The 13243-nt window shown below is 42.8% G+C and overlaps 1 protein-coding gene across 2 annotated transcripts in view; it reads left to right on the top strand.

Annotated features, from left to right (window-relative positions):
* Window positions 1-13243, top strand: part of LOC119216743 (glypican-5-like) — a 32420-nt gene that overhangs the window by 2322 nt on the left and 16855 nt on the right. For both annotated transcript variants that reach the window (XM_062563327.1, XM_037469846.2), the window contains 6 exons: window positions 2124-2285; window positions 4802-5349; window positions 6305-6487; window positions 7713-7885; window positions 8079-8138; window positions 8282-8404. In XM_062563327.1, coding sequence (XP_062419311.1) covers window positions 2124-2285; window positions 4802-5349; window positions 6305-6487; window positions 7713-7885; window positions 8079-8138; window positions 8282-8404 — 1249 coding nt within the window. The remainder of the gene's footprint in view (window positions 1-2123; window positions 2286-4801; window positions 5350-6304; window positions 6488-7712; window positions 7886-8078; window positions 8139-8281; window positions 8405-13243) is intronic.

The following is a 13243-nucleotide window of genomic DNA, read 5'->3' as shown; positions in this document are numbered from 1 at the left end:
AGTTGATTCCTTGCAGGCACTTTATTTGTTCACATCTGTAAATGTGAATTATATATTTCATGAAAATACGGGGTTGCTATAGTCATCCGACAGAAGGAAATCTGTGCAAGGCGTCATCAGTAAAAGAATGAACTAACCATCTCTGGGGATCAACAGTTTGCTTTAGAGAGACTTAGTTTACAGGGTTTTAATCAGCCAAATTAGACATAAGACTCTGCAGTCAATGATCCTACAAAATCACTGTTGCTACAAAAAATGCTGTGAGGTTGTGATTGTTAACAGTGAATTTGCGATCGTGGTGACCTTTGAACACATCCTGGTCCTGATTTCATTGATGCACAGGTCACTCTGTGGCCTTTTCATTGGTCTTCTGATATTCAGGAGAGAAAAAACAGGTGGTGGATCTGAAAATACATCAAACATCCTCCTAAACTACCAAAACAAATTAGTTTGTGAATGTTTGGGCCTTAAGTTGCATTAACTTGCTGACCTTTGATTAAGAAAGAGATGATCATAAGGTCACTTTTACAAACATTACCGAAAGTTTGACACAGATGTGGTACGTGTGTGTGTGTGTCTTTTTACGTGTGGCGACATGAATCTGTTTACACTCTCATGTTGTGGGGACTCACCTTCCTTACTGGAACAAAATGCAAAAGTCTAATTCATGAAATTGTTGGTTGAAGACCTGCTTCACAGTAAGCATACGTTTAGGTTTCGGTTAAGTTAGGAAACAGGGATCCACATGGTTAGGAATCGAATGTAAGTCAATGTAAAATCTCCAAAGGTAACACAACCATGGCTGTGGGTTTGTGTGTGTGCGTGTGTGTACGTGTGTTTGTGTGTGTGTGAATGGAAGGTCAGATATTGGTGAACAGTCCAGTCCTCTGAACTCTCTCCTTTGATCTAAGTTAGCTATTTGACAGCTTGGCTTATAGTGGTCTACCAAAGTCAGACTGCCTCACGCCACAAATACACACACACACACACACACAGTGAATATCACAATGTCAGATCCCAGTCGTTATAGCATTATTGTTATGAATTCATGAAGTCTTTTGAATACTTTTAGATTTCTGGTCCCTGAGTGATTTAACTAACTTAACAAGATATATTCTAATTGGTTGCTGGCTATTTAGTGACAGCATTTTGGATTTTTATAAACCTTAAAATCCACCTTTAGGGACAAAGTCGAACTCTGAGGGGCTTTAGAGTAGCCCAAAGTGTATCAAACCAGTGGTTGTAAGAATTTAATTTACTGATTTTTCAGTTACCAAAGTCAACATAGGGGGAAGTTCAGGAAACTAGGCAACGTAAACACACATAACTGACAATGAACAGAACTGAGCTGGTATATGTAACCTTTGACTGGTGAAGAGGGAACAAGCGAGCGGGACGCTGCTTAAATATTATTGCTTAATGTATAAATTAATGTAAAATGTATACATTTAAAACATAAAAGTTTAAAAATGGAAAAAAGCATACAAAATCAATCAATATATTGCAAATTTATTCAAGTATTTCATTGTGTCTTTCAAGCTGTTTTGAAGAAAAACACTCAAAACAATATTTAAAATGACGAGAGTTAAACATATGAAATAAATAACCTCAATTGCACATTGTTGTGTGGCAGCAAAGCGCTGTCCCATTCCCATTTACACCATTTCAAGCCCTCACAGACACTCATTCCTTTACCAGGGGATGTCAGCTGAAGGTTCAGTGTTTCTAGTTTAGGGGGGACATTGCGACTGGGTTAATCAAATCTGTCTGGAAAACACGCTAAGCAGGTTATGAAGTGAGAGGGGGGACGGCTAACAGAACAGAACAGATGCCCCCAAAGTTGGGTAAATTATCAGCTTTTATTCTGGAACGAAATATGAAACGTTTATCCAACATATTTTCATTATTAATGGTAAACTTTTGAGTACACCCACAGCTGTTTAACCAGGGTCAGAGTGAAGATTGATACAGATGTGTGAAGACTTGAAATAATATCTTGCACCCAGATTGCTGTGTTAGATTAACCTCTCTGACTGGAAATATCTGGGGAACAACGGTGAAAATATCGGGGGGGGGGGGGTCAATGGTGAAAATGACCAAATCCTTCTGCCTTTGTCTTTCAGATGAGTCTTTGCGAGTGTGTGTCCACTCTGGGCCCAGCTGCTGTACCAGTAAGATGGAGGACAGCTACATGGCAGCTGTTCGCAGCGAGACGCAGCAGAAGATGCGGTCCTACAGCTTTGAACTGAAGTATCTGATCGCGGGACAGACCAAGGCCTTCCGAGGTGAGGGAGAGGAAGGGAAGCGGTGTCGACCAGACGAAGAAAAAACCCTCGGAATGTGGGACAATCGCAATGAGACTGTTTTACATTCTTGTTGACCAATTGGTTTGGAGAAATAATTGCGAGGAGGAAAACCAAAAAATCAAAAGGCTTGTTTCTGCTTAACATTATGTTACATTAACATCTCATCCTATAGATTAACTATGATTAACCTGCACTCAAAATGTCTGGTAGTTCAACAATGTAAAGCAAAGTGACTTTAATAGCGGTGGTGATTTTAACAGTTCTGTCAAGTGCCCGTGGCCCCCCCCCTGCCAGTCTCGCTTTGTGCACTCGTCACGAAATAGCCAGTTTGTGTCAGGGTGGTGATGCGAGGCCCGTGTATTTTGTGAGGCGCCGCAGTGGCTAGCCAAACAAACAACTGATGTTCGATGGAGTCTTTGAGAGCAGCGGACAACTTTGTTACAACTCTCGGCTCTCTTTCTGTGTCTGTCTGTCTCTGCCATAATCAGGTTTTGTTCTCGACCAATGAGAAAGCAAGGGACGGAGAAGTTTACATTCAGTACGTATCCGCAGCAGAGTGTTGTTGCCGTGGGCAACAGCCGGTCCCTAACGGCCTGCTCTGAATAGAAGGAAGAATACTCTGCTTGTCCACTTGTCTCTCAACGCTATTCACCAGTCTGTGTGTGTGTGTGTGTGTGATTGAAAGAGCCTGCGTATTTGTGTGCATGAATGTGTTTGTGTACATGTCGCGCAGAGATTATTAGACGGTTAGAGTTGACGAAGTCCAGCAGACAGACGTGGCAAATTTATTTTTTATTTGTCTTACTCCTCCCCTCCTACATCGGAATTCTACATTCAGGCTTCGTTTCAGCTGCTATTCATGCTCAACGATTGGCTAAACTAGTCAGGTAAAATAAATGTGAAACACAAACGATGGATAAACGAGGCAAAAACCACAAGTTTAGCATTTTTTTGCATTTTACTGACGAGTCATTAAGTTATCATACGAACAGTGGATTCTCTGGGACAACACTTTTCAGAACAGTAATATATCTGCAAAACAAAGCAGTGCCTAACATCACAAAACCAGGACAACTAAAACATAATAAAAACAATTTTGACATGGCAGCAGTGTTCTTCAACAGTTGTGCTGTATCTCAAAGGTTCCAGTCTCCAAAGCACAGTCATTAAAACCCTCTAGAGAAACTGAGACATGCCCAGAGCGGTTGTATTCAGGCTCTATTTACACTCCGAGGATTACTTGTGTGTGTGTGTGTGTGTGTGTGAATGTGTGTGTGACCATGTGTCTGCATGCTTGCATGTGTTTCTCGTGGCACTGTAAGTCCCTCGTGCCCTCTTCAACACATCACAGCTGTCACCCATCACAGAGGGTAAAGAGCTAATCACATGACCCCAAAATAGTCTCTGCTGTGTGACCCGATGCCGTCTGTATTTGTGTTGCTACTGCCAGGACGTGGGAATGCAAAACCCATAAAAGTGAGAAATTCTCACTCTGTAGTTGGTCCACTGATTCATCTCCCGAACGCAGTTCATGTCCTTTCATCCGATCATTCTGGGGGAAATCAACAATTGAAACGCAGCATGCTGCACCTGGAGAGTGGTATTCCTTATGAGGTAAATGTGTGAGTTACCGTAGTTGGATTCTCAAACCCATTGCCATCACTTGGCAAGGTGAAGTATGAAGTTGTAAAGACACGCACACACACACACACACTGACAAACAAGTCGTGTGTGTGTGTGTGTGTGTGTGTCGGGATGTCATCAGGTTGATGTCTCCCTTTTTACTTGGGAAGCTTCAAACAAAGACACACACTGTGTCACACACACACCGTGTCACACACACACACACTGTCACACACCAGCAGCTTCCGTTAGGAGCACTGCCCTCTTTATTAAACACAGCAGGTCGGGCCTCTAGTCACATGACTACAGCAGGGAAATGAGCTCAGGGATGAATTAAGTTGTGGCCTATTTTGGCTCACGTGCAGCAGGGTGAGGTCAATGCAAGGTTAGTGAGACAGTCACAGTTGTTTCTCTCGCTTTTAAATCTTCAGAAAACGACCAACAAAAAAGAGAATATTGAACAGCAGCTATTAAATGTAGACAGCTGTTACTCATAATATTTCTTTAGCCAAACAAGTGGCCTGGTTCTCATAGCAATAATGGTCAGTCACCATTGTGATCCATATTGACATTTTTGCAATCCAGCCTATTGATGCGTTGGCATTAAACAAAGATTCATGATGAATCCCCATGCATTTGATGCCTTTTTTCCAAGGTTATTATCCTTTGGATACATGTGTCAACATTGCACATCACCCAGAACGAGTCAGTAGACAATGCATTTGTTCACTCTGGTAACAGGTAAGAATTATACTAACATTCCTTTTAGTTACTTAACTAATCGCCATGGATGCTTTTCACTAATTATGGTGATGCAAATAACTTGTACCTTGGTCTCACTCGCTTTCTGTCTCTCTTCTCTCTTGTTCCAGAGACCTTTGAGTCGCTCGTGTCCTTCACGTCTAACCTGACCAGCACTCTGTTTGACAGCGCTTACTCTGCTCTTGCGTCAGACTGTCGCCCCCTTGTGTTTCAGCTGTTCAGCGACGTCAAACGTCACGTTTCTGGGAACTCTAATTCCACACTGGACCACATTGTGCGGCGGTTCTACAACGATCTTTTCCCGTTGGTGTACCGCCGCCTCCTCAATCCCGGGGTGGGCCGCACGTCGCCCGAGCCCTATTCCTCCCCCTCCGAACATCACGACGACTGCCTGCGGATGACCCGGCAGGACGTCGGCCCCTTCGGACCCCACCCGGGTCTGCTGGTCAGAAGCTTGTCCCGGGCGCTCGGTGTGGGCCGAGCGCTGAGCCGGCTGCTGGCGCTGGCGGGAGAGGTCGTGAACGCGGCCGAGAAGGCGTCGTTGTCCAGAGAGTGCGGACGGGGCCTAGTGAGGATGCAGTACTGCTCCCACTGTAGAGGGATGACGACGTTGCGGCCCTGTACCGGACTGTGTGTCAACATTATGAGAGGATGTCTGGTGAGGGTTTGAATGTTTGTACTTTTACTGTCTGGAGGAGAAAGCTCAGGGTCAGAAGAGAATTGGCTGAGCAATAAAGACTTGAGGTAGGATACAACGCTTATCCTGGGTTCGTCTACAAAATACACCCATGTCAGCACTTCTCAATTGAAAAACTGTAAATACATCTTTAACTTCTATATAACTTTATATATTTATAAAAACAACAAGGGGCAATACCATCATTCTACCTTAAGAAATGGGAGGTTAGCAAAATGCTTATGTGTTGTTTTCTGATCATGTGTCTTGTGTATTGCAGCTGATGCGTGGGAGCCCTTTGAGTATTTGCATCCTTTTGCCTCACCAAAGCTCCCACATGAGTGAATCTCGTGACTCATTTCATAGTAAATAAATAATTCTCCCGTTTAGTTTTTGGATAAACAACAAGAGCATTGCCAAGAGAAACCGGCAGAGTCTTCTCCGCATCTCATGGGGCTGCTCTGAAATTAACTGGACAGCTTCCACGCCGCCCACAATAGGGAGAGAAGATGCCACTGTTCATACCTCTAGAGAGCGTCTTGGAGAAGGAAGTGTAGTGATAGATTACCCTCCTTTATGTTCACCCTCTTTAGTAAAGGAATGAAACATGCACAGGGCCAAGTTACACAGCCTCTCTGTGATGGAAGGCAACTAAGTTCATGGAAAATGTGGAAAACGGAACATTGATCATTGGTTTATTTTTATATATTAGTAGTATTGTCTAATTATAGCGTCATAATCACTCTGTCACTGCTTTTCAAGCATAACGTACAGAGCACACATAAGCCAATTGGACTTCTTTTAAGACATATTTAAGATATAACGTTAAACATTCTTGTTCTCTTCCCCCATGACTTATATCCATATTTGTCACCCCTCATCCTCTCTTCCCCTGTTTCCATTTCTCCTCTTCTCCCGTTCGTCCTCTCTCTGCTAGGTCGGCGTTTCCGAGCTCGGTGCCCCCTGGGGAAGTTTGGTGGTGTTGCTCCAACGCTTAGCCGCTACTTTAGCAACCAGCAGCAACCACAACAGCATGGAGCTAGCTCTGTTAGCGGTCCGCAATCAAGTGAATGATGCTATACTGCACGCACAGTTGCACGGGCCTCGCATTACAGCCACAGTAAGTAGAGGGGATGATGGGAAATGCTCTACAGTGTATTTTGCCTATATGCCTTATATTTACAATCGTAAAATAGCTTTGTGATATTGATGCCAGTCCACGGGGAAAAAGGTTTAGTAAGTAATTATCTAAAGGGGATCAGTGAGAGATTGCTGAACCATCTCTGCTTGTTTGTCCCAATGATAAAGTCATTTGAATTTTGGACACAGAGTGAGGAAGGCCGTGGCTTTTCTTCCAGGCTGACAGTTGGATCTCCTCACAAAGGCCTTGTACCTAGATGGGCTAAAAACAGACTCATTCTTCAGAGAATCCGGGGTTCCCCTCAGTATGTGTGTGTGTGTGTGTGTGTGTGTATTTGTGTGAATGTGTGCGTGTGAATGCAGATCCAGTGCCAGACAAAGACTGTCGTTGGCGGGACAACCGTTACCCAGAATGCAGCTGGGTTCTCTGAGTGATGAGAAAGTTTCTGTGGCTAATCTCTGGACAAACAGACAACACACAAACACATGCATGCATGCACAGACTGTTGGAGGAGGAAATAGAGTAACTATCCAACAGAACACTGTGGACTTAGTGGAGTAGATTCCTGAGAGGTAAACAAACACGCACCAGCATTATCACACAGCTAATTGAGGCTTACACAAAAATACCACTTAATTGAATATATAATGAAGCTTCCTATTCATCGGACACATCACTAAAGGCTAGCCCTTTACAATGTGTATGTGCAGCGTTTAAAGTTAAATGATGATCGCAACAGGAAGAAGTTTGAAATGCCAAGATAGGACTGTGTTAGGTTTAATTCTTCGTGTGTAGTTTAGGATGCACAACTAATCTAATATAATTATATTATATAAAAACACACATGCAGCCCATGACAACACATGGATGTTAGGATGACGTCCAAGTTCATACCAGCTATGAAAGGCAGGGTCATGTGCAGAACCCTAAAATCATTTGTGGCAAATGTTAGTGAAAACTACCAAGCAACCAAACAGAGAAGCCAAGGAAACTAACAGATAAATGGTTAAAGTGCAGCTTGTGCTTTTTGGTTATGCAAACCTGACTGAACCCACTGAAAAGTACCTGAAGCCTGAACATCAACGTGTAACAATATCCAGAATTATTAGTGTTGAAAGGAAGAACATTTATTTATTACATTCCTGCCATGGTGGACGATGTGGAAAGGGGCCCTTGAGCTAATCTGATCATTTCTCCTTCGTAGGTAGAGAAGGTGTGTGGGCCCCAGGCAGCTGGTCCCAGGAGGCAGACTGCAAACCCTGCCACCGCGCTTATTTCATCTCTGAGCACTTTTCCATCAGTGACCTCAGAGAGGTCCAACGAGACATCGCCTCCCTCGGCGGCTGCTCGCCAACGTCTGCCGCCACAATCCCGGAGGTGAGTCCCATACGTCTGATGAAATAGTGAGTTCTGAGGCCGAGGTTTGGCTTCATGCGGCGAGTAGGAATTCAGCCACAGAGGGTGGATTAAATGTGGAAAGCGACGGAGGAGTAATCCTTTTTACCTTTTGACCTTTGGTCATGGTCAATGAATTCAAATCTTCTTTTTTTTTACTTGCACATTCCTCTAGGTCATTCGTCCTCAAAGGGTCCAGAGGTGACAAGAGTCGCAGCTTGAAAAAACTGTCACGGTAAATTCAATTGCATCAGCTGCACTGAAATATTTGTCTATAATTACAAAGGTAAATTACACTGATAGCGTGATAGAAACGTGATGCAATGAAACATCAGAGCGACCCGAGCATCCTCCACAAAATCCCTGTCTCTCTTTCAGGGAGTTTGAGGGCTCCATCCAGCGGTACCGGTGGTTTTTCTCCGAGCTGCCAGAGATGCTTTGTGAAAGTGAGATGGAGGTTGAGCAGCACACGTGCTGGAGTGGCCAGGACGTCATAGAGAGGTGTGTGTGTGTGTGTTAATATCTTATTCCAAACAAACATTCGTACAGAGATGATGCTGTATGCTCCAGGATGATTAATCAAGTTCGATTCTGGCCTTTCTTGGTCATATATTTCCACATTGCCTGAGTGATGAAAATGCAATTGCGTTTGAAAGAATGTTGCATTTGATTGCTATACTCTTTGATCCATTGTGCTTGAATTCAAAGCTAAAGCAACACGGGGAAAGGGGTATACATTCAATGAGAGAGGGAGGGTTTTCATATAACAACTACTGGCTCTGCACTTCACCAGTGAACATCATGTGTCTGTTACTTTAGGCAAGCCTGATATCAAAGTGAAATCTCTTGCGTTGTTGAGTTACTTTCCTTAACTTAATGAGCATTATATACCAGTCATAATTTCTTCACTGGCATTAGACAGTGTCTAATTCTTAGTCACAATGATTTTCCAATTTAGAATAAGGGACAAGTGTGTGTGTGTGTGTGTGTGTGTGTCTCCTTATAGTTGCCAGGGTGGGTGGAGGGGCTTGGTTGTGAAGGTCAGAGAGTTTCTTCCCAGAGTCTTTCTCATGGTGATTACGTTGGCAGCCTAAACTGGTAACAAGACACACACATTCACAGTCATGCACACACATTCACAAGCACGCACACACGTATCAAGTGACACACAAACCAACACGCACCCAGCAATACTCGCAGACTGTGAGATGATCTGTATGGGAGTAAATCTGTGTCATCAGTTTTTGAAAGAAAAAGGTGATTGAATTTCTAGCACTGAATATTTATGCATTGAAATTACGTTAAAATATTTAACTGCAATTTAACTTTTGTAGATTATGGGGGGGGGGGTAATGCGTTCCCATCAGATTTCGTCCCCACACCACCGTCACAGGCAGACACAGCTGTAGCGGCTGCTACTATACACGCTAAACAAATTGTATGTGTGTGTGTGTGTGTGTCTCCCCCGTCTCTCTCTCTCTCTCTCTTTCCCTCACTCACTCTCACACGCACACAAACACACACACACACATGACCCCCCCATGTCACTCACACGCATGCCGCATTCACTGGACAGGCACACAGTAGGAAACCAGAACATCATAACATTGTCCCACACAGCAGCTAACAGCGCGGTCGCTACAATATGAAACTTTCAGATCAAGGTGAGGGCCACAAAATATCATCCCGAGGGCCGCAATTGGCCCCGCGGGCCGCGAGTTTGAGACCCCTGCTGTACACTAATGTAAAACTGGGGTATACACTCGTGTATATCCTTTGAAGAGATACCATCAAGTATTGATTGCTGATTACACCATCGATTGTAAAATGCTTAAGTGAATAAAAATCTGATGGTGTTGCTAACACCAACACAGTACTGGCACTTGAAGGAAGCAGATATATTTCAGATTTTGGCAGAATCCAGGTGCACAGAAGCCACACACTTGAGAATAATATAGTGTGATTGTGGATTATGTTGTTATTGGACTATTTTTGCAAGTGGCAAGTTTTTTCAAAACCAATTACACAATAACATTTCTAGTCTTTAAAAAAAAACTATGATAAAGTGTTGCAAAATGATGATAAGCGGTATCTCAACATGAACAAGTTGTAAAATATTCTCAGACTGTATTTTTTTTATTAGGATAAATAGATATTTTACTCTCCTGCATGTTGGAGTTCAGCCCGTCTGACCTCTTTACATCTTCTTCTCCTCTCCTGCATCTATCCATCCAACCGTTCATTCCCTAATTCAGCCATCCATTCATCTCTCCTTCTTCTATTGAGACCTCCATTCATTTCCTCCGCCCTCTGACCCACTTCACTTACAAATGTCTGTGCAAGCGAGAGTGTATATAGGTGTGAGAAAAAAAGATAGACAAACCGCACAGAATGATGAGAGTGTGAAGAGTGCTCGATGTGCTCTCTTATGCGGACACAAGCTGGCACTGTGATGCTCAGTGGAAGAAGGGTCCAGCAATGTATTCCCAGTCCAAAAGGCAATATCACATAAACTGGAATACGATGGCAGGACACAACAGGCAGGAGATCTTTCCACCATATCCACTTTCACAGATTCAACAGTCAGAGCGAGAAGGCAGTTTGTCATTAAGATACACACATTCAGTTAAAGTTGTTATTATAATACCTATTACAACTGAACCATGTGACAAGCATATTCAGGTCTATCAACTAATACATTGGGTATAGGTATTGGCAAACCGTGGTGGTATATTCAAGTTCTATTTTAGCATTTTATGCATGTGCAGCATGTTTTTTAAACTGATTAAACTGTTCTGGTTATGTGACAAGTTGCTTCTGTAATAGCTGATTTATTCCAGAAGAGGGAGGCATCTTATCCTCCTAAACTGCTTCCACCTCCAGAACATTGGTTGTGGCAGGTCAATCAATCAATATGACCAATTTCCTTATGCGTGAAGATCTGTTTTCAATCAGCCACTGATGATTTACTGAATCAAGGAAATGCTGTTAAAAACACAGGAAGATTTGTCCAAAGGGGGTTAAGTGGATCATTTGTGGAGATAATTTTTCCAAATCAACCATATTGCCTTCATGTCAGGTATAAGCCTCTAGTGCGTGTGTGTAAGCCTCTAGTGCGTGTGTGTGTGTGTGTGTGGGTAAATTACTCCACAGGAATGCAACCTATAATTACAATTAAGGTTGTTACTCTTCTAATTACACACACCTCCCTTAGATTAAATCATTTTCAAAGGTGATTACTTTTTCCCTGCGTTTGTATGAGTGTGTGTGTGTGTGTGTTTTGTATTTTCGTGCATACCACAGTTGCTTTAAACGTTGCCGTTAACAACCTTGCAGTAACCGAGGGCAACAGCAGAGCAGCTTTGTCATTATGACAAATGGGTGATTTATGCCCGGCGTTCTCCAGATGTTATTAAGTGTCACTCTCTGCATCGTCTGCACACTTTCTGCATATTATCACCTCATCAAACATTCAGTCTGCAATTTGGCAAATAGTTAATTCACTGCCCTGACAATGTCCAATACATTCATCTGGACAGCAATATTGGATGTACGAAAATTGCTTACGATGTGCAGTTGCTGCATCTTTTTCTCCACTTTAATATAAAGCAAAATCCACAAGATGTATTTTTATTACTCAAACAGATAAAGAGCATTTGCCAAATTGTAACTACAGATAGATTACCACATAATTTTCTTCTCTGTAACTTCACTAACCTTTGTACAGAATACTTTATATTTTTAACATCATGCCTTGTTTCTTTGCAGTCAAAAGATCAGACGCCAGGTCTAATTAACGACACTAGCCATTCAATCTGATGGAAAATAACTCATTCTAATTGAACCTAGCAATCCTCAAAGGCAGTCAAATCAAACCAAGTAAAGCCACTTCTCCCCCCACCTGGCCTCCTATGATGCTCTTAGCTGACAACAAAATCAGTTCAGATATGTTATGGCTGGCAAAGAATTTAAGGGTATTTCATCTGGCCAATAACAAATACAGTAATACATGCAGCCTGGCTCTTATTCTTCCTTCTATAGCATCAACCATAGCGGAGCCTTTCCTTGTATCAATTGATCCTTCCATCACTTCTTGCATGGTCATACTCATGGGAATTGTCTCACGTGGCCCCTCTGCATTTGCGGTATATGTATATTGCAGTGATTATTGTTGTCCTAAATATTGTTGTACTGTCTGTCATTTATCTGGAAATGTCTAATCAACAACAGCTTCTTGTAGCCCTCCACATCAATTCTAGCCTCACACTATTATCATTATTGCCATTTTTTTCACCCTGTCAGTCTGCGTGTATGTGTGCCATCATAGCCAATATGCTTAGGTTTGGAAATGTCATTTTGGATTATTAAATACATCTTCATATTATACCGTGATCTGCTGATTCTGTTTAAGCAGATACTGTGCAGAGAAAGTACAAATCCTCTTTAAGTCTAAAGTATTAGTGTCTGCATTGCAGCAGAACACCACATTGTAATACTGCATCTCTTCATGAAACAAACGAGCAAATATTTTAGTGATCATTTTTTTCCCCCATATTCTTTCTGGATCACTGAGCATGTTGACCGTGTCAGCAGTGAAATGTTTACTACTTAGTTCCTTCTCTGATTTTATTCAATGTAGCTCTTTCGCAATCCGTCATATTATTTTTGCCTCTCTAATGACCCGATTCCCCCCGAGGAGTCTCACCCTCCCTTGAATTAAACATGCAGCTCTTGATCTGTTGACGTTGTTAGCGGTTGGCTGCATGTTTAATGTGAACTTGCTCAACGCTAGATTGGAAAACGATTCTCACAGAGACAGCTCACAGGCGGTCTATGTGATCCCAGTGGTCATGGACTGCCAACGTCGGCCTCGTTGAAGCCAAAACACAAAGACGGCTGCACTTTGCTTTGCGAGGCTCCAGGACGCCAACGTTTTGAACGAAGTGAGACTTTTTAACCAGAATATGACCCTTTTATATCAGAAATAAATCTGTGTGAGAATAAAACAGCCATTTGAGAAAGTTAATTAGAGACATGCATCGGGGCTTATGTTTCTGGGTGGAGCTGAATCGAGGGTTAGCGCAGCTCCAGAGGACCGCCGTCTTCATCATCTAATCATTTCCTGGCATTAGTCGAGTAGCTTCGTTTTTTCTTATATTTGATTGACTTGCTCGCCGGTTCCCACGATCCTTGTCCCCCGTTGCCGTTGCCACGCATAGAGTGTGTGTGTGTCTCAGTTTGTGGTTGATAAGATTTCACCAGCAACTTGGGGACTTGGAAAGTTTTGAGCCATGAACCGTTGTCTTCTTCTCCTTCTTGTTTCTCACTTCTTTTTCCATT

This window comes from Pungitius pungitius, chromosome 7, assembly GCF_949316345.1.
Source record: "Pungitius pungitius chromosome 7, fPunPun2.1, whole genome shotgun sequence".
Lineage (NCBI taxonomy): Eukaryota > Metazoa > Chordata > Actinopteri > Perciformes > Gasterosteidae > Pungitius > Pungitius pungitius.
The sequence above is the reverse complement of the archived record's forward strand: the minus strand, read 5'-3'. Positions and strand labels throughout refer to the sequence as shown.